Raw genomic sequence first — 22,825 nt, forward strand, 5'->3', positions numbered from 1 at the left:
TGCCTCTTCTGAATATGCATTGCATTGTCAAGAAAAGGAACACAAAGAGCTACATTGAGCGAAGAACACGTATACAAATAGAGACCTGGTGGAAAGACGGAGTGAGATCTACATGTACAGAAAAATGAGACACACACATTTCCCTGACCACAAGATCCAAAGCCCCTTTTAGCTCTGTAGAAATTTATTGAATATGAATAGGGAGCAGAGATCAGAAGTTCAGTAAGAGGTCAGTGACGCTAAAGTCACCGAAGGTGTGACAGGTCATATGTTCGTGTCATTTATGAAAATATAAATAGTTTATATTAGCATTGGAATGATAATTTAATAGCATCTTTCACATTTTGGCAAATACCAAGCATGACTATGGCAAATATATATATATATATATATTTAAAATAGGTACTGGACAGCTGAGCAGGAATTTCATACTGAAGTGCAACACTTTAGAGCACATCAGGTTTTTTTTTTCTAGCTCATTTCACTGCGTCCACTGTTGAAAGCCGACCTATAAGGAGTACATCTCAACCCATCTCAAAATGCTTCGTAAGTGAAATCAGAACGTGTGGTGAAGTAGTTTCAGAACAAACTTTTATTATTCACAAAGGGCTTTGGAGTGGTCTCCATCTCAACAGACAACAAGCACAACACAAATTGACGACAGAGTTTGAGTGAGGTTGAGTTTAGAACATATAGTTGGTAAATAGCAATTTGTAATTCACATTCTGCTACAAAATTGTTCACAGTTTTGATAAATGTGCAATGGATAAAGTGTTTTGACATTTTCGCAAGGTAAGTTGGTAACACTACTACTAACCCCCATTCAAGATTTAGAAGCAGTATTCAACTGTCTAATGAATTGCATGTAACATGTGACACAATAGTTTGTTAACCGATATAAAGACAGGAATGTGATATATATATATATTTATGATAATTGGTACACACTATCTGTCACCAATTATAACTTCTCCAACAGAACAAAGACATATAATCAAAAGACCATTTAAAGCATATTGTTGACCTGTTCAACACCACAAATGTGTGCAGCAAAAACAAAAACAAAAAACATTTCCATTACTTCCATCAGTAAAGGCCCCGCCCCTACAGATCCTGACGGGTTCATTTCTGTATGCCCAAGAAAGCTGGGCCTTTTGCCCATGCTGCAACCTGCCCGCTGATCTTGAGCCTCACAGGAGCAGAGAAGCAGGCCAAACCACCCTGTCAGTTCCCAGCAGGCCCACTAAGCAGCTTACAGATCCTCATCCCTGATCACAGCTCTTCGAGCTTAGAAACTCCACCATTCTGTTGGCGGTTTCAACTAGCTGGATCAATTAACTAATGAGCATCCATCACTGTGGCGCAGAGACGGGCAAACAGACTCACACGTCACACAAGCTGGCGGTAGTACAGGGTATTCGCAAGAAGCCAGAAAGGTAAAGAATGAATGAATCTGAGAGAGCGAGAGATCTCATCTTGTCATCTGCCGTTTCATTACTGCACAATATACGATGCCAAAGCAGTGAGAGAAAAAAAAGAAAAGAATCACACTTCGGAGATGCAAATGGTTACCATGGCAACTTCAATATCATATAACACAAACAACAGTAACAGAAAATTAGACGGCAACCTTCAGGGGCGGTTAACGTCAGAGAATTCAATCAGGAATCAATAAAGGAGCATAATGAGGAAAATGTAAATGTGTTGTGCAATATACGGCTGAGATTTCATGTAAGAGCTGGCAGCCTGAAGAGGATTTCCACATACCAGATAAGAGTGACATGGCAGGTTGATCGCCACGGTGACAACAGATACGACACACACACACACACACACACACACACACACACACACACACACACACACACACACACACACACACACACACACACACACACACACACACACACACACACACACACAAGTAAATAAACAAAGACTTGTCATTATTGTATCAATATTTCCCAGCTCACTTGAACCTCGCCTGCGTCCTCAGCTGAGAGAAAACAATAGCTCCTTTGTTGGGAGCTGAGCTCAGGTTGATCTGCACCTGCAGCTCTGCAACAAGCAGCCACACGCCTGCTAGCTCAAACCACTGAGTAAGAGAAGGGTGCATGGTCGAAGGACTTGTGTGCATATGAACAGACTGTCCCCTGAAGTATGACATCAGCTTGTGTAGATGTATCGACTGCTTGTGTAACAGCAGCCGTGATACACCCACACAGTGGGAGAAAAAAAAAAAAAAAAAGAAGCAGAATAACAGAATGTGGGCTATGAAGCAAAAAAAAATAAAAAAAAATAAAGAAGTTTGCAATGATGAACAGAGAGAACAAGAGAGACAGAGATGGAGAGAGAGAATGGAGGTGGATGGAGAGACACTGAATCACTGGTGAAGGTCAAACCGGATTCACTAAGGGTTGTCATGGAAGCAGGATAATGCTAGGGTCGTTGCCATGGGAGAATCTGTGAGATGAGAAGCCTGCAAAATGTTGTGTTACAAAACACTGTTGAAAGATCTCCACCCTTACTATCAGCTATCATTACATCAGCATATGCACTTCCCTGGGAAGGAGGGTGCTGTGTGTCCCACATGGGGAGTGTGCGTGCAGAACATGTGAGTGTGCACAGTGCGCGTGACTCAACAGTGATGTTAACACCAGCCTACCTGACATGCTAAGCCACAAGGGAAACAAACAAGTGGGCAGGTATAATGGGGCGGCTGGATAATGTGCGAGAAGCAGATAATAGCCGAGACTCTGGGTGGCCGCGAGTATACTCCCTGTGAAACCACAACATCTAAACACAGTAAATCTGAGAGTAAGTGCAGCCTATACTTGCAGTTCATCCATCTCTTGCTCTCATAAACACACGCACTCATTTACTAGTTTTGTAAACTGGATGATAAACTCAGTTTGAACTCATTTCCTACTTTGCCCATTCATGCAGCCTCCTATCACAAGAGAAAACTACTGATATATATGACATGTTGCTAAAACTGGATGCTCAGCCATCACAGCTGTTCAACCTACTAGCCCAATATAAGTTTGTCCAGCAATGGTGTCATGCATTTAGGCCATAATAAATGGCCATAATAAATGCTTAACAGGAGAAATGTATGTTTGAAAAAGAGAAGCGGGCCAGAGTGCATTTACAAGTAATCATGACATGAATTTGAAGAAGGTCTCAGACGAAATATTGCATATTCAAACCTTCTGGTAACAGTGAGCCAAAATCCTAGCCGCTGTTCGACTATTCTCAACCACAGAACACATTTTGTAAGAGCAAAAAGCAAAATATCTCAGTGTGGTTTCCTGTCAGTATTCTATTCAGTATTTCTTGTCATATTATTTGTTAGTCTCAGTCTGAGAATGGCTGCTATTTAACCTTATAATATATGATTTTGAATACTACTGAAGGTTCAGAAAACCCAGGAATCATATTTTAGCTGAGTAATAATGTTGAAAATCCAATTAATTCGGGGTAAAGCGAAGATAAAGCCAACATAAAATGAACATTTTATAACATATCAGACCTTCTGTTAAAGAATTCCCTCTCTCTTATTATCATTACTACTGATGTGATTATTTTGTCCTGCTGATATGTCTTGCGTTGATTAATGCTATCCTCTGTAGAGTTACAGATTTCCAGGTCCACAACAAATCTCAAATCATGAGCTGTATTTAGCTATACAATGCTAGGAGTAGCCACCCCATAAACACAACTAAATGACACCTAAATCTTACGTGCATGACATCAATCATGACTTATTAACTTGTCATATAGTCTTTACACTATCTTTTATAATTATACAAGAGTTTATTGTTCCTTAGAAGATTAACAAAAACCTGCAAAAGGCTGATAAAAGCCAAGGGCCAAGACTTATACTTTTATTAAAGAAAATTCAGGTCCCCTGAGAAAAGCTTTGATAACACAGCACAAAAACCTTTTTGATAACTTACAGCATCTGCTTTTCCTTGCCACTGACAGCGTAAGTGATGAATAACGAGCTCTTTGATTTGACAAACTCGAAAAGTGTGGAGGGAGGAATGAGTAAGGGAAATAGTAAAATAATGGCACAAGTAAAAGAAATGACAACATTAACATGCACAAACAGTTACTCTGATACATACATAATATGGTACGAGTGATGGTGTGTTTGTGGGTGGGTGGGGATTCGTGGAATCCTTTAAGAGATCAGGCGTGTTTTGATCTCTCCTTCATTTGTGACAAAGTCTTCCACGATCAAAGTATGACGTTCAAAGGGAAGAAAGATCAAACATGAAAGAGAAACACATTTTGTTCGAGGGCAAATTAGGCAAATAGAAGGAGGAACAGGTAGGAAGTAAAAAAAGTGGAGTGATAGGGAAAATCCCTGAGCAAAACAGTTAGAACACATGATATACCAGTGTAACAGAAAAGAGATTGTCGTGAACTCCTATTACATTTTAAGCCTGAGTATAGCACTGCATTATCCAAAGCCGTGCAGCAGAGATTTCTAAACTCGAGTGGAGGCAATAAAAGAAACAGAAATGTTAAGGTATGGAGGTTCAAGGAGGGGCCGAGTAAAAAAACAACAAAAAAACGGGCTCTTATACTGTCAATGTGCAATTTGATCATGCAAGTCAGCCCTAAGTACACCAGGGCCTCTAAACACAGGCAGAGTTCATTCATGTCTGAATATGCCCTGAGGGGAAACAATAGTAGATTTTCTAGTTTTAAGCGTGCATGTTTTTACCGTTTCATACAGTATGGATATATGCACGCAGAGATCACCATACCAGCCTGTAAACTACAGACTTTTTGGGGTTTTTTTGTTTGCACATTTGAGGCAATATTATCAAACTCATCTCAAAGTAGGTAAAAGGTTGCTGAAAGTTCAGGAAGTGAAAACATTGTTGCTGCTGACTTTATACTAAAGTTCAGTTGCAGTCCAACAGGCAGATCCTCCGAGGGTGACGGAAGTGCAAACGAAGGGACATTTAATAGCAAACAGTTTTTTTTATTTTTTTTTATCAGATCACACTCTTTTTCCACTGCTTAAAAGTTCTTCTTGCACTGCCGTGACCATTTCATGTCAAACAACATCTAAAAACCCACAGACCTTCAAAACGCATATTTGCATACACTGGCATAAACAAATCGCCCTAAATGTGGACAGACTGGTTTGATCAGACTTTTACAATAGCATGGCACAAGCTGTGACGAGTTTCATTGTTGCATGCCAGCCTAACCAATGCAGAATGGGAATGCTTCAATTATTGTGGAAAGTATGCACTGGAGTTGCAGAAAAGAAGCTGCGGCTGCTGGAGAGCAGAGCTCCACAAGCTGGGACAAAACACTCCGCCGTGTTTCGTCCCAGCATGTGGAGCTCTGCTTATCTCAGCTCATTCTGTAAACGGTAGAGTTTTTTTTTTCAAATGTATGCAGCACGCGCATGTTCACATGTCAGAGGAAGTGAGGGGTGCGTTTTAGAATAGATAGAGCCGGTGGATAGTACAAAAATTGCACAACAATGCAATGCAATTAGGGAACAATGTAATTATGGGGGCTATGGTTAAGAATAGCATTACATCAGCTTCGGTAATTAAAAAAAAAAAAAAAAAAAAGTCACATCTTGCTTACTCACCGATGCAAAATGTTATGTGACTCAATTAAAATACATTCAGAGTGTTGCATGAGCAGCAGATGCATGCTGGGTGTGCCTATATGCTAAAATCTAAAACAGTCAAGGTGGACCTTCAGCTGTGATTTCTACTTTCATAGTGAGGTTTGCACCATTCTTCTGCTGTTTGTGACAAACTTCCAGGAGCGCGGAGAGACAGAGAGAAGGAACATAGACATAGACTGCGGTCTTCATGGAGCTATAGATCTGCAGAATGCTCTTCGTACAAGCGAGTACAACAAACTCACCGACTGTTGTAACACACTGTCCAGAGACGATTATCGAGAACTGCAGAGTTGCCTAGCAACATAGTGTTTTGTGTGTGTACCAATATGCATACTGGTGGGCTAAAGCTGCCGTGTATATATCGCTTATACAGCTCTGCATTATCTATCCTAGTGATGTGTTATCTGTTAATTCTACAGAAGTGGTAAGTTACGTCATGTTTTTACACAATTTCACTCGAGTAAAGATTCGCCTCGTAACTCCTAGTAAGAGCACTTCCATATGTTGATTTGAGTAAAATGTTCCAGTGCTCCTTCACTGCCACGAACAAATGAAGGGCAATGTGAATGTGCCTAGATGGAGACTGTAGGGGCCACTGGCTTCCCATCATGCAGTGCGTGTCTCGGAAATAGAGCAGGAGAAGGCAGGGACCCCTGGGATGGTGGCACAGAGCTAAGAAAAGAGCTCCTCTGCTCTCATTTAAACAGGGACAGGTGCTGGAGGATGAGAGAGGTAGGCCAGACTAAAGACAGAGAGACAGAAAGGAGAAGCAGAGAGAGAGAGAGAGAGAGCGAGAGAGAGAGAGCTGTGTGGACACAGTTTGTGTACTTGTGGATGCTCATTCAAATACATCATGTCAGAGTCGACACTTAATTTGCCAGCACTACCTTTTATTCCAAACAAACATGTCATTTAGCCTCTTGGACACCATTCATTTACCTGCAGAAACTTAATGCTCATGTCCCAGGTCCATTAACCTAAAAAAGACAATTACGTTACATCAGTTTGCAGCCTCATTTTTCCCGTGAACCTCTTTTTTTTTTTTCTCAGATAATTACTGGGAGAAATATGAGGTGTGTGTGTGTGTGTGTGTGTGTGTGTGTGTGTGTGTGTGTGTGTGTGTGTGTGTGTGTGTGTGTGTGTGTGTGTGTGTGTGCGTGCGCGCGCGCGCGTGCGGAGGGGACCACCTCTCCCTAGCAGCAACTTATGCAATCCATTGGTTAACTACAGTTTAATATCACCTCTTTAATTTTTCCAATGCTTGTAATTTCCCGAAAGAGATGTCTTTGTGCTGAATCATACATGAACAGTTATTAAAATGTGGCAATTAGCAGGGTTTCAAAAGTTGATAAGAGGGTAGAAGGATATTCTCTGAAAGCACCTCACATTCTTGTCCAGGCTTATCAGTGAAATGGCCAAGAGAAAGTTTATGTTATTGTTGACCAGAGGGCAGAATGAAGGAAAGCCCGAGCAAATATAAAATGCAATATTAATGTGCTCTATAAATGTGATAGAAGTAGGCTAGCGCTGAGTTTGTGGTCTGACTTTCACACTAATCTTTACAACTTCCAACAGTGAAACACTAGCCATGTAGGACAGCATTGTGGAACACATCCAGCCGAGCACAGAGAGCAGCTCTCAACTCTACTTCACCTGAGGACAAGAACAGGCTGACCATTCTGGTGAGTTGTAAACAGGCCAATAGCCAAAAACCTGTCTCTTTCAGTGTATGGTTCACGTGACCTCTTTACTGTTCTGCCATGCAGATGAAGTAGCTACATTCAATTGGGACAGAGATTGTGCAAACATAAAACTGGGTCTTGCAAACTAACTTTTGGTCGGTTTATCTTGTATTTGTACTGATTATATACTCTTATGTGCTCAGATTTTGTAGCTCACTGGCCTACTGCTGTTCTCGATGCTAATATTAAATTAAAACTAGCACGTCATGCTCGAATGCAAATCAGCCATCTGAGAAGTAATGTGAGGAAGCATTTTGGATTCATATCTCTGATGGGAAGATTGTTGATAAAGTTACATGCCAGGCTGTTTGCTGACTTTGTAAAACACAGTTGCCCGACAGTAACATTAGTTTGTCACTCATATGAGGCATCAGCATCAGGAAATAATATACATTGAAGGGAAACTGCACTGATTTTACATTTCAAAATCTGTTTACAGGTTATATATATATATATATATATATATATATATATATATATATTGTAGCTCTGGGAGAGCTGCATGCCTCAAGAAGTATTGTCACTGCAGGCAGCTGGGACTGAATACAAAAATTCTGGGTGTTGGGAGGAAGGGAGCTCACCAGACCTCTGTAGTTCACTTCTCATATGGGCTTGAGGCTAGCCACTCGAGGTTGTGTTTGCTGCAGCACAGCACAGGTGAATGAAGTGGAGGAAGCCGGGTTGCATTTTGGGTAATGTATGCAGCAGGCTTTGAAGGAAGAATCCATTGGTACAATTTCAAATGATATCATAGATAGTATCTCTGCAGCATTGCCTTTGACCCTTACTGTACTGTACATTATTAGTTCAACAATATAGGAGTGCAATGCTACAAGCTATGAGTGAAGTACTCTTATAATTCTTGTTAAGATAAGTCAGGATTAGGCTACATGACTCCCATTTAGAGTAATTAGAAAAAAAAATAGATATATCATTCGTTCAAATTTGTTCAAACATTTTTTTTTTAATTCAAACTGAGCCGAGCAAACTAGCTGATTCACCTCCCTTTGGAGCCAATCAAATGCTTCTTGGAAAAAGGCATAGTTGGCTGATTGGTAGGATTTCTGTCAATCAAAACAAAAGAGCTCTTGTTATGATGACAACTCATAAAACTAGCAATTTCAGGAGAAGTATAAACCAGTAAATTGCCTTGGCTGTAGCCCAAATAGCAAGCCGCTTACTTCAAATGAATATAAACACAATGGAGAGGAGGTTGGCCAGTTAGGATTTCATAAATATCTTTAGACTCACAGTGACATTTGTGGCTTTCCAGTCCTTCTAAGGAACTACACAGATGTAATGAGTGCTCACTCCTTCTAGGCAACATGAAGAGGGATAAAAGAAAAGGAGGATCGTAGAGACAGAGGGAGAAAAGGGAACGAGAGGAAAATGAGGGAGGGCGAGCAGGTGTGTGTGTGTGTGTGTGCGTGTTCGTATGCGTGTTTGCATGTATGTGCACGCATGTGTGTGTGTGTGTGTGTGTGTGTGTGTGTGTGTGTGGGTGGCAAAGTGACAGGCGATGATTAGCCCAACCAGAGGAGGATATGTGGGAGGGAGTGTGTGGGTGTAGTGGGGCTGGCTGGAGTGAGAGAGACTCTGTCTCTTTAGGCGGAAATATACACAAGTGGATTAAAAGAGCACTCGCACTGTATAAACAGATTGAAGCGACACAAGGTTTAAGTACAGAAAATACACACAACCATGTAAGTGTAAAAGGCATGAGCACATGCACGCACATTATAGTACAGTACGACACAAAAGGGTGGATTCCTGTGGGAACATACTGTGTTGTGAAGGAATGAGTTAAGACTCAAGTCAGGCTTTGGTGCACATCAATAATAATGAAAACAGGCAATTATTACACAATGTAATTTCATTCCTTGCTTTAAACATAATGTACGTGCGTGTGTGTGTGTGTGTGTGTGTGTGTGTGTGTGTGTGTGTGTGTGTGTGTGTGTGTGTGTGTGTGTGTGTGTGTGTGTGTGTGTGTGTGTGTGTGTGTGTGTGTGTGTGTGTGCGTGAGCATCGAGGCGAGAGGAAGAAAGGGATGAGAGAGGAAGAAGGAGATGGAGAGCAGCTGCCGACTCTTAGGTGTGTAGGTGGGACCATTTGCAGCCCGTCTTTCAGTGAGCCTCTGTGGAATTAACAGGCTTTAAAAGGAGGTGGAACAATTGAGCTAAAACTCATACGTGCACATTCATGTGTGAGCACGCATAAATACAGTACAGAGAGGCCAGAGAAAAGAAGCTGCTGTTTGTCTTGTTAGGAGACTCAGCCAGTCAAATCAATAATACCATGCACACTGATCAATCATCTGACTGATCTGATTGATTACTGTATACATACTCATGGACATGGTGTCTATTAGGATATCGAAGACGATGAACTGAAACCTGGGTTTACACTTATCCCTCTATTTGTTACTAAGCGCAAAAAAAACTGTCTGATGGTGAGAGACCCGAGAAGCCAAAAAGATACTTCTCTTCAAGCCTTAGTGTGGATGTTCTTTTAAACTGCCCGTCAATACGTATATTACTAGCAGAAAACGAATCCAAATGGAAACATTTCCTACAAAAACTAAAATTTGAATACATTGATTACAAAGGAGATTTAAAAACCCATTCTTGAATTAAACTAAGATCAGATTCACGTTCTCTCTGTTGTCAATGTTAGAACATGGGCTGTGGTTTGTTCAGTTTACTTCCTGTCTTCCCTTTTCCTCAAATCTGTGGCTATTTCTGTGCACTACTACGAGTCAAACAGGAAACTCTGAGCTTTGGGTTTTATCCCTGCACATTGTTTGCCTTGAGGTCAACATATTAGCAATGACCTCAGGGTGGGGACCCCGCATAGCTGCGAGCAGGTGGCTGGAAAATAAAACACCATTTCTTCCCCTGAGAATCACAGTGACATGCAGTGTTGATGGTTGGTGGTAGCTGGTATATTTGTACAGGAGACAGGCAAGTAAACAACCACAGCTAATATCTTTAGCAACATTACAACCATCGTTTTCCCAACTTAGAGATATTCAGTCTTTGTTGTTGCTTGATGAAAACGGATAGATATAAAGGCTGAGCAGATGAGTCATTTCAAATATCCAGTCCCTTTGCTAATCTTCCTTCAGGCAGGGACTCTGACAATAAAATCCGATTTCAGTTCCCTCTTCCACACTTGTGACAAAATAACACTGATATACTTCCACACAACATACGATGCAAACTTCCTAAATTTGGCTTCATTTCACTTCTCTCAAGAACAGGATTTAACAAAACTCCCAGCACACAGAAACTAAAAGCACATTCAATAGTGTCTGAAATGAAGTGTTACCTAACATAAGACCGAACTGCTCATTGGCTTGCAGTCTCAGTGTTGGGTGGCGCAAGATCATGCACTGTATATATTGCTCTCTTTTTATGACAAGTTCAGCTGAGGTTGTCTGATTTGGAAGCACCCGCTGCTGTAAGCAAGACACAGTTGAACATGGAGGTGCTGCTATAAACTTTGGAATCAATGGAAAACCTCACAGACGCTGCGAGATGGATGGAGAGAGCGAGAGAGAGAGCGAGAGTGAGAGAGAGAGAGAGAGAGAGAGAGAGAGAGGGCCGCTTGCTGAATAAAACATCCTGCAAACACTTTCATGTCAGCCTCTGTTGGCTGGGCTGGAGGAAACCCAAAACTGGATCTCAGCTCCTTTGCAACAAAGGGCCCCGTCAAATCAACAGCTACTTCTACACAGATCAAGCAGTCGGAAGCATGATCAGTGCAAAGGGAATCTCTTTAAACAGGAGCTGATTTCCCATGGGCTGGGGACAGCAAATAAATACACTCACACGGAGACACTGATCACCTAGGAAACTACTCACTATGAGAGGATCAGGTGTTGCTTCTCCAAATGACCTCTATGTTTGTAATCAGAACACACACACACACAGACACACACACACACACACACACACACACACACACACACACACACACACACACACACACACACACACACACACACACACACACACACACACACACACACACATCTAATTCACATGACACGTAAAGTGCAACACTTGCGGTATACTGATGCATTTGTTCCCACAGAATCAAAGCACCCTGCACAGGAAGAGCAAGAAATTGGCAGACATCTACCAAACAAATAAAAATGTCTTTTCTCAAATCTAATCTTCAGCTTGGGTGAAAACATGTTACCATCACCTACACAAGTAAATAAATGATGCTCAGCCTCCTCCCCACTGTGCTGATGATACCACATTCATTATTGTTAACCATGTCTTTGTCTGATAACTTTTCTCTGTCAAAAGGAGTCACATACATTTTAAAACTTATTTCCTCCAGGACACAATCTAACAACAATCTGTTTGAGGAATTGAAATCATTCAGTACAATTTTTTAATTAAAAACACCTCCTGTGTCAACCCATACATTTCTCTCTGAGTGATGTATTTTTACATAGAACGCTTATGTTGGATGACGTGTTTGTTTGTAAGTAAGTGTATAAATGAGTGATGCTGCTGTTTAAAGGCCAATGTGAGTGATGCCAACAACCAGAGAAAGTGCCAAGAAAAAAAAGTGTAGGTTATCTGATGCACGTCAGTCACTTACCCAAATCTTTGGATCCTTGACTCTCACTGGCCAATTCACCCATTCTGACCAGAGCATCAAAGTAGCCTTTGGCAGCAAATGTCACATCTAGAAGCAAAGGGAGGCGAGAACAAAAAGAAAGCAGGGTGGTTATTAAGTTAAAGGTTACAGAACGGTGTCTTTTCAAAATCTGAAAACAGGCGACCTGCAGTTTAGCTCTGTGTAAACACATTGGACACCTTTCTGGCCGGCGATGTTGAAACGGTTGCACACCTCTGTTTGCCCTCGGATGCATTTGAATCACAGCTTCACGCCATCAGGAATGACAAGAACACTGACTCTGATACGCAATTGATTTGGTGGCATTTTGCAGGCTTGACTGCAAAAATGAATTTATTTTTTGACAGTTGGTAGGCAAGCCAAACAAATACAAAAAGTGTTTTCTGTTCTGTTTTGTTTCTAATTTAGTGTTATAATTAGAAGAAATGTTTTATTATAACCCCGAGGTGTGTGTGGGAGGATTAGGTTATATGTTTAGTGGATTTTTTTTTCCTCATCAAGTATATTTCCCCCCCACACATCACAGTCAGAGAAGTGTCAATTATTTTGTGCCGAACCTTTCAGTCAGTTATTAACTGATAACAACCGTAAACACTCTCTTTACTTTGTCCATGTTTTAGCAGCTTTTGTAAATGTGACACATACATGTTGTGCATGATGTTTATTTACAAAAGTAACTGGATGATAAAGCATTTCTTCAAGTTCAAGTAAAAAAAATAAAATAAATAAAAAAAAAAAAAAAGAACAGGAGCGTTTTCCATCGCAGGGCTCTTTTTGATCTAAGACCACCAGGCCACTAAAATTCAATATTAGCTCAGAGGAGACACTGCCATCCCACCAAGGAAATAGCAGTGCCATGCTGTGAACCACATGCTGTTAACCACCACTGGCCTTTTCCTCCTTCCATTCAATTTCTTTTTTTTTCTTTTCAGTACGTCTGAACTCTGGACGGCAGGGTGACACAGTGGCTTAGGTAGACTGTTGATTGATTTGATGGATTAATACACCTGTATAGATAGGGAATCAACCTGCTGGGGGGGCCCCTTTGGCAAAAGTGAACGTCCACTGGTTTCTGGTGAGCTATTGTCTGGCTCACACTGCACTAGAGGGCAGGTCTAAAAAGGCTTTCCCCACAAATTCTTATAAACGGTATACAGTATAACTCTATTTGCTCTAAACTCTATGGTGTTACAGTACCTAACTGTTTAAAGTTCCTTGTTTATTCACTGATATACAAGCCAAGGGTCACTAAAGCAACATGTGCACGTTTGCAGACACACACGCAGCTACGCAAAACTTGACTTTTTCCCTAGATTTTGAGCATGCACAAAAACAGTCAGCGAGGTTAATCCCAATCAGCAGCCATTATCTCTTCCTTTTGCTCTGACTAAATAAAGACTCATCCTGGTTGCACAGATCAATATCCACCTTAGCTGCTATTATTCCAGCTGTTGCTTTGCCCGCCAACAAAAGGTCACACAGGTCAGAGTCAGCTTGCAGGGATTTCTGCCTGACTGCCATACAGTCGTCCACCAATCAGCCCATCTCCAGTGATTAATGGCCGCTGCTTTTGGAGGCGAATTCAACAGCAGTCCAGGTGACAGATGGGCCCTTTGCCTGCAGACAGCGGTCAGGTGAGAGACACATTTACAACAATAGCCTAGCAGGGACGGGCTAATTCTCGCAGACAGATGCAACCGCCCTCTGATGGAGGAAGTCTCCCGGGCTGGGGGCCTCCGAGCTCTGCTCCAGGGCTGAGGAACATATGCTAACGCTAATTCCAATTAAAGCCGAGTCAACAGCACAAGACGGCGTGTTTCCTTCTTCCTCTCTTACTAGGTGAACAAAACTGAGAGCAGAGCCTTCAGAGCGTCGTGGCGGAGTTCTCTTTATTGTGAAAGTGTGTGTGAATGTGCGAGTGTCAGCTGAGTCGGCACATGTGTGGTGGGGGGTTGTGCAAGTAGGACGGTGGGAGCTACTGCAGATCTCCCAGCAACAGACACACTTTCTTCTTGCTGATGCTGCTACTGTAGCACGTGTTACAGTGTGTGTGCCGTTGAAGGATGGCTGAGTAGATAAGCTGGATCTATGTAGATACTTCTGTCTAATGAAATGTGTGGTGAGGGGTTGACAGAGACAGACGGAGAGGATTACTGGATCTCTGATTGCAAGGCAGACAATTGGTAGGGGAGGGGGTTATTTCGGTGCTACTGATCCACCTCTCATCCTTCCTTCTAGAGAAGAGGAAGAACCGCACATCTAAATCAGGAAAATAATCATTTGTTGTACGCGTGTCGAGTTTGTAATATTGTTGGAGGACTTGTAGAAAAAGTTCTGGGCTGTGTTTGGTGGGCAGCTGAATGCATTTGTTGCTTTTACACTTACCAAGCTGTGTGAAATTCAGTGACTGACTGCTGTGTTGGAAAACCTGCAGTGCACTGGCCTGGAATTTCCAGATTTAACAGGTCTACCCATGAAGCCCTTTTTGGCACTTCTGGTGTTGAATAATTTCCATGATTGCACCATATGGGTTGAAGTGTGTCCTCTCATCCCCAGCCCCCACAAATCAGAGCCGCTTAGTCCCTTGGGTTGAGTCAATCCAGCAAAGTGGGTCTTTAATGGCTCAGTGAGCCCCTACCAGTCTGTCTCCTACCTCCACCGATGCCGGGATTAGTTGTTGTGCTTGTCAGGGGGGAAAAGAATGCGGGCTTGGGAGGAGAAACCCCACTAATGGAGTGATTAGTTGGACTAAGGGGTGGGGGGTGGGGTGGGGGGGGTTGAGGTGTTAAGGGTAAGGTGCACCTCTGGGGGAAAGTTTTGGGACATTGTTTCAAAGTGTGAGGGCAAATGAAAGATCTGTAAACGCATGGTGCATTGTTGTATTTAGGGTGAAACAAACATATATCCACAGGTTTTCCTTTGGGGTCCTGACTGCTGACAGCGAGCTGTCCTCACTTCTGCATCAGATCAGTCCTTTGTGTTTCTCCGAATACACCTCCATTACACTATACAGAAGCTGTGCTCCATATGATAAGGCCTGCCCATTTGGCATGAGGATAAATATTGTCCTAACTTCTTGAGACCAAAAAAAAAAAAAAAAGGATAGGTGGATAGATATATATACATATGGAGAAAGAAAGAAAACAGCAGAGTCTTTGCTTGGCTGAGTGCCTAAACCTGCAGCGAAACAGGGAGCAAGAAAAAAAAAATACATGAGAAAAAGAAGGACTTACTGGCGAGGGCCTTCTCATAGTTCTTCCCCATGGCAACAAAGTTCCGTAAGCAGGGGTTGAACTGCTCCATGATGGTCTGAAAGAGAAAACAAGAGTTAGATGGGAGGTGGAGGTTTCATTTATCATTACAGCGGGGTCAGGAGCAGCAAGGACCCACACACCTTGCTCTTTTTATTCTCCATCTTAGGTTCGGTAGGTTAGGTTAGGTAGTTACTTTATTAATCCCCGAGGGGAATTTTTTTCCGCTACAGCAGCATACAGAAGCAATAGATAGTAATAGAACACGGTAATAGATTTGTCTTTCTGACAAATACACACCTCCTTAAGGTGCACAAAATCTGTCTCAAACAGAGTAAACAGCCATCAACAGAAACCTTGTGCACATACAGGAGAGAGTGTGATCCTCACAACTCACAGGACTTCAAGTATGTGCTGTGTCTTGAAGCCAAACCCCACAGGGCGGCTTGTAGAGTTAAACCCTCGACAAGTCAGAGCCATTTTGGACCAACAGCATATCAAACAGGGGTGCATTCTTTATAGGATGCGAGTGTCTTACACAACTACAATCCCATTTTCATTATAACAAGAAGCAAAGCTTGATATTTTTGTTATTGCAAGAGCAGTACATTATGCTACTGTAGACATCATTTAAATGCTACAAGTTGAGTCAGTCTAAATGCTGAGATTGCATGGTGCCTGACATTTCTCACCACCATAGTTTCCTCTGCTTCTTTTCTACCTCTCCTCCCCTTCCTCCTGTGCTCCTCCAGGGCTTACTCCAATTAGCTGGTCCCCAGTCAGATAGTCAGGAACAGCCAGGGGACAGAGAGACAACCACAACACTGCTGCAGCAGCAGTCCTATACACAGACCATCAATACTGCAGGAGAACATTTTATAATCCACTTTTATAGCCTGAATCCACAATGTGACAAGATAATATGGCAAGGTGCCACCAATGTCAACCTGAACACAATTCCACCAGCTCATCCCAAAAATCATGTGCCTCTTATCCTCAGTCAGACTTCAGCATTTTTGCCTTTCCCTTCATCTTGCTGTCTGTCTTTTGTTTTTAATGAGAGCCAGGAGTGGGATAGGACTGCACAGTATATCTGCATGCGTGCTTGCTGTGGTGTCAGGAGCTATAGTTCAAGTGGATTGAGTGCAGCACAGCCCACCTACAGTAGAAATACCGATGAGTCAGACAAAAAACACTGATACTTTCATTACCAACAGTAACCATCTTACTACACCGCTCCGTGACTGAGCTTGCATCAAAAGCTGGTACAACTAAAACTGGACTGAATTACAAAAATAGGGGAAAAATGAAAAAAAAAAAAAAAAAAAAAATGAAAATATGCAGCTTGACCTATTGTATCAGCTTTTGATTAGAGTGGTTCTTTTCTTCACACAAATGTGCAGTAAAAAAAATAAATCATCTATATCATTCCAAGGATGCTGAAACTTTTATTTTTTATTTGAACTTTTATTAGGTTGAGTAGGCCCATATGTTTGGAGCAGATGTGTGATGATATCTGCCTATTCAATAGTCTGATAATCAAACCGACTGCCTTTATTCACCACCTGAGTCCGTATGTCTAATACACGGAGAGGATATGAAAGTAATTGGGGGAGAATCCCCTCTCAAGTACACACAGCAATCATAAAAGGGTTCCCCGCTCTCGTTGCCTCTGGGAAGATAAAAGACATCCCCCCAGGACCTCGCGGAGGAAATGTTTATTCCTAAATGAATCTCCGCTCTGTCTGACTCTGATGTAAAGTGCATCTCATTGATGAAGATATGGTCACATGAATGTGTGCATCACAAAACTCGCACATATTCATGTGTGTGTGTGTGTGTGTGTGTGTGTGTGTGTGTGTGTGTGTGTGTGTGTGTGTGTGTGTGTGTGTGTGTGTGCGTGTGTGTGTGTGTGTGTGTGTGTGTGTGTGTGTGTGTGTGTGTGTGTATGTGTGTGTGTGTGTGTGTGTGTGTGTGTGTGTTCGTTCATGTGCGCACACCAACATTAATGCAAGGGTTCATAATAAAGAGTGGTGGTGTTTCAAGCTGGTGGGAGGATTACATAAAAAAAGCAAAGCTGAGTGCAGCATCATTACAGCACACTCTCCCACTGAAGAGGCCAAAGGTAGCTGCCACAAGCCGAGTTGCCTTTCTTGACAGAAAGGCACACACACACACACACACACACACACACACACACACACACACACACACACACACACACACACACACACACACACACACACACACACACACACACACACAAAATATATAGAGTTGCATGCATCTGTGGAACAACTACACATACAGTATTACATGATTATTCAATCATATAAGAGGCACGCAGTGAATTACAGTGGATTTGAATGGCATGCAGTTAAAAGTCAGAGAGAGAGAGAGAAAAAAAAAAGAAATGACGTAGTTTCTGTCGTCTTCTCTTCCCATTGTTGCTAAATTTGTCATCCCAGTTCTCTTGTACTACATTGTTACCCTAATTGTGGCAGCTAATTGGGAAATGGGGCCAGGAGACACTTAAGGTTGCGTGACATGAAGAGAGAGAGAGAGAGAAATAGGAATGGAAGGAGAGATTGAGAGATCAAGCATGTGATTAAGTAGAAAACTAAGAGGATAAAAACTTCTAAGGATTACAAAATGGACCGTGTATCCCTCCCGATAAAAACAGTCTCTGTATTATCCTTCAATTAAAAAAATAATAAAATAAGAAATATATCACTGGAGAGTAATCTTCTCCACTCTAGAAAGGGTGAGTGTGTCCATTTCATCCCTGCCTACATGAAGACTGAAGGAATTCATTGTCAGCACCCGGGGCAAAAATTAAAGCGGACAATTAAAGGAGGGCAGAGAAATGTCCCCCTGCAAAATGAATCAAATCTATGCAACACCCATTTGTGCCACGAGGTGAGACAGGAAGAATACACTGGAGCACAAGCATAAAGGAAGCAGATAAGGGGAAACATTATTAAGAGCATTAAAATGATTTCTCTCTCTCCGCCCGAACCAATCGAACCAAATTTCGTCTCAGTGTGGAAGTAACAATTGAAACAAGGTCAGTGTATCTAAAGTAGACGGCAAATTCAAATTATAGGATATGCATCCATCTCTGCTAATTCTGTTCCCCTCCGTCACACACTCGCACACAAACATCATAATGACATGCAAAGGGGGCAATTTGAAAGTAACACCAGCTGATTAGAACCAGGGGGAATCACACGCAATCAGGAGCCAGGATGCCATCATCTGTTCCTCCTCTCCCTCCCCTCCCTCCTTGCTTCCTCTTCCACACATCAATTCGTCACAGGCCTGAATATGCCCAGGATCAGATGAACACCGAAGACGCCAATAACTGTATTTTTTTTTTTAGGACTGTAACAACCTGTCGTGGTGAAAGCCAACAGAGGCAGCCAAACCTTATGATGTAATCAGGGAGGAATGTAAAAAAAAAAAAAAAAATGGATAATGTGCGGATTGACTTATGGCAACCATAAACCTAGCGAGTTTAGGATGGCTCCGTTTAACTGAGACCTAAGCAAATCATTGTGTTAAAAGCAAAGAGTTGCCAGCAGTGTAATCTCATGTCTGGCTGACCCCACCAACTGATAAGGAGCAGAGGAACAAGACTGGACAGGTCAGGACACCACTTCGGTTAAGCAGCCTCTTTGGGGAAACCCAGTGTTTCCCAAGTGGCTCCATTGAAGCTTAAGCAATATGTAACAAACAGATTAAATCATCTCTGTACTTTAAGAAAGAACTGCACTATGTTCTAACATTATAATGTTATGCTAACAGATATAACTAGCAGCATTATTTGTTTAACCTTTACTGAAAAGAAACGCTGCAATTCAGCCCACGAGCCGAGTAAAACCTTTTCTATTTTTTGCCCAGTTAACAGTTTTAAAATTAGCTTTGCAAAACGCAAATGTGTGCCCAAGAAATGAACTGCAATTAAATTAAGCCAAAATCAATGCAACCGTGTTTGGCCTCGGGCACTATGAGTATGCATATCAATGCAAATGCATTGCTCTCAATCTACCACACTGTGCAAAGTTAGTCGATTCCAAAGTCCCTGGGTCAAAACAAACTTTAGTGCAATTTGTTTAGGTATGCATGTCTTCTACATTACCGCAGGAATCAATGCACATTCAGGGTAACAATGCTTTCACGCAAAAATCTGACCTGCACACAAGAATTGCAAATAACAATGTGGATATTGTGCTCAAATCTAAGATTGGAGAAAATCTAATTGTCTGAACAAGTCTGAACAGTGCATGAACCAACTGCTGCATGACTTTGCAATTAGATTAACAGTGGTTTGGAGTTCTGCAGCAGACTCTACAGCTGACTTTATGCGGACAAGAGTAAGAGGTGAAGGGTCTTAAAGGAAATCAAATCTCAAACATACATACATACATACACACATACGTATACATACATACATACATACATATATATATATATATAATAGGTTTTTGATCAAGCAAAAAGTAGGAATTAAAGGACAAAGAGAGAGAGAAAAAAAACTCTGATCATGGATGTTATGCACAGTATCTGAAATGCATTACCGGCACTGCAAATTAAGTATGATTAACTTAAACCTTTTTCAACTTTTAGTGGACTGAAGAAGCAGGCAATATGTGGCAGTATATCTGACCATTTTGTCAAAGGTCAGTGTGGGGCAAAACCTTTCACTCGTTTATCGCTCTCGTTCTGTGGTTTTTCTCCCAAGTGAGTCAATTTAGTACCGAGGCTGGTCACAGCTGATCGTGGATCGTTTCCTCTTGCTGTCATAACTGTCGATGCCAGACTTGTTTACATTGGAAAGGTGCCATCCACTTTTGAGAGGTTGCATTCCAAATCTGATCACATTTCACCTGAAGAATACCAATATAACTTCTCGATCAAAAATAGACACAAGTCACTGTTTTGACCTCCAACATTTCCTCGTGAGGAATGGTAAAATAGTTCTAGTCAAATCGGACAATCCAAGATTTACAGATTGACATTATCTTCCTGCAGTACAGTGGCATTTTCTTCAGTTATCAAGGAGACCCCACAACAGCAGGGGATGTGGAGTACAAGAAGTCTTAAGAATCACTGCAGAGCTATTGTACAAGTGAAGGGAACAAAGCCAACTTCTTGCTGCAATACAGCTAAAAGTCAAGTTAGACAAGTTTCAAAAGTGCACACATCCATGCAGAAGAAAAAAAATCACACAAACAGGCACGTGCTTATTTCAGAGCAAAGTCTAGGTATACAGTTAGAGTGGATGCCGTGAAGCAGTTTGTCCTTCTCGCATACCTAAAGTCTTACTAATACTGAGGTAGGCACAGCATGTGCTTTCAGTGGAAGCCAAGGCGAACATCAAATCTGAGAATACCATGTGATTTTTTTTTTTTGTGTCCTTTCCAAGTTCTGTTGAAGGGAGTAAACTTTTCAAAATCGTGAGCAGGAAGATGTTGTACACTTCGAGAACAGCTTGTGTGTTCTTTTGTTATGGAAGTGTACAGAGTATATTGTTGTACATCAGTCATGTCAAACACAGACAGGCATCCATATTAAACAGACAAAAGACATTCTTCCTATAACTTCAAAAACTGCTGAGCAATTTTTGGATTGTTGATGCAGAACATACTGACAGTTTCAGGACTTGCCGTTATGTTACAGATAATGATGTTGCTATGTCCTGCAAGCACTCTTGCAAACACGTTTTTTTTTTTTTTTTTTTTTTAAAGCTTAGTAATGTATTTGACAACATAATGTGCAATGCCTAAAGGAATGATTATAATTTTTGGCAGGGATAAATGGCAAAAGTTTTGTATCTCTGGCTAGAATTAGAAACTGAGAATTATTTCTCTGGGCTGCAGTGGGTGGAGGATGGAGACGCGACATCTGTTTATCAAGCATCCAGTCTCGCAATAATAATGCATTTTTATTACAGCTAACAATAAGGTTATTCATAGCCAGATCCAATAAGACACCATGTTAAAAATCAGATCTCTGAAATAATCAGAATTTTGTATCAAGTAATTGTCTTTTCTGCAGCTTTTGTCAAACACATTTTTATCCAATGTGAAACATAAACAGCAGAAAGACTAGTCTCATGTAAGCTATTTAATCACGACTCTGAGTCCAAAGCTCATGTTTTTAGAGGCGAACTATGTTAGTAAAAAAAACTTCCCCTTGTGGGATTAATAAAGGAAGAATCTATCTATCTATCTATCTATCTATCTATCTATCTATCTATCTATCTATCTATCTATCTATCTATCTATCTATCTATCTATCTATCTATCTATCTATCTATCTATCTATCTATCTATCTATCTATCTATCTATCTATCTATTTGTTTGTATATAATATATATAGATATATACTGTACTGTATATACTGTATATAATGTGCATTTTATATTTGTTACTGCTATTTTATTGCTTTCCATTATTCTATTATTATCTTATTGCTTCCTGTATGCTGCTGTAGCAAAAAGAAATTCCCCTTGGGGATTAATAAAGTAACTACCTAACCTAACCTATCTAGCTTAACCGAGGAAACTCAGCTGTTGCAAAAGGATGTATCTCCATCCTCATACATCTTAAATCAACTCTTACTAGAATGTGTCCACACGCTTTGTGCTCCGTCTTTTCTGTCATGCAAACCTTACGGACACATTACTCTTAGGGACTTGTTATCACTTGAAATAATCTTCAACTAACATGCAATGCAAAGGTTACATAATCAGCTGTTCATGAGTGCCGTATCTGTAAACTTCTGGAGGTCGGCAACATTGGCATACCAGGCTACGTGGAAGCAAAATGATTTGTTGTGTTGGAGGTGCCTCTGGTATTTGTTAGTCACCAACAGACACATTTTTGGCCATTTTGCTTTTGCTAATGAAATGACAAGTGCCAAAAAAAAAGGCACGATTTGGCAGATTCAATTACAACTTGACGAAACACGAGATGTGATGACTGCGTTCGGCCACCGAGAGGTCTCAGTCTGAGGAGGAAAAAAACAAGTTACCTCTCAAACAGGTTCTTTGTCCTTTCCCCCACCTTTAAACTGCAGTGGCTCTGACTGCCACTGCAACAACAAATAATTTGCTCACTAGAGACCAACTATTTACCGTGTTTGTTTGCTTTTCTGTCATCTGCAGCCAGCGTGACCCCCCCCCCAGCTCACCTCGGCATCAGCCACTCAGCTAACCCAATACAGACACCGGTTGCCACAGCAACCAAGACCCAGACTTATTTCTAAGCTGTATTTCTTTGACCAGTAAAAAAAGATCCATCTCTTTTTGTGGAGCAGAGAAATGCATTTCTCTGAAATATTTCTAAATATCATTCTAACTGTAAACCGTTAGTTGACTGGTTGGATACAGAGGATATCAGCAAATTTGCCTTTTGCATGGCAGCTTTAAAGCTTCCAGAAATGGTTTGCACATTAAACATTATGGATTGTACCGAGTGCCGGTCCCACTGCTGACCGCTTC

The 22,825-nt window shown here is 41.4% G+C and overlaps 1 protein-coding gene across 5 annotated transcripts in view; it reads right to left on the reverse strand.

Annotated features, from left to right (window-relative positions):
* The window catches only part of baiap2a (BAR/IMD domain containing adaptor protein 2a), a 50,813-nt gene that overhangs the window by 22,296 nt on the left and 5,692 nt on the right, over positions 1-22,825 (reverse strand). For all 5 annotated transcript variants that reach the window (XM_069702896.1, XM_069702898.1, XM_069702894.1 and 2 more), the window contains exons 2-3: positions 15,300-15,375; positions 12,028-12,114 (exon numbers count right to left, since the gene is read on the reverse strand). In XM_069702896.1, the coding sequence (XP_069558997.1) occupies positions 12,028-12,114; positions 15,300-15,375 (163 nt within the window). The remainder of the gene's footprint in view (positions 1-12,027; positions 12,115-15,299; positions 15,376-22,825) is intronic.

The sequence above is a fragment of the Brachyistius frenatus genome, unplaced genomic scaffold (genome assembly GCF_029030835.1).
Source record: "Brachyistius frenatus isolate BFR_SWC_R1_liver_20210118 unplaced genomic scaffold, ASM2903083v1 Contig_43, whole genome shotgun sequence".
In the NCBI taxonomy this organism is placed as follows: Eukaryota; Metazoa; Chordata; class Actinopteri; family Embiotocidae; genus Brachyistius; species Brachyistius frenatus.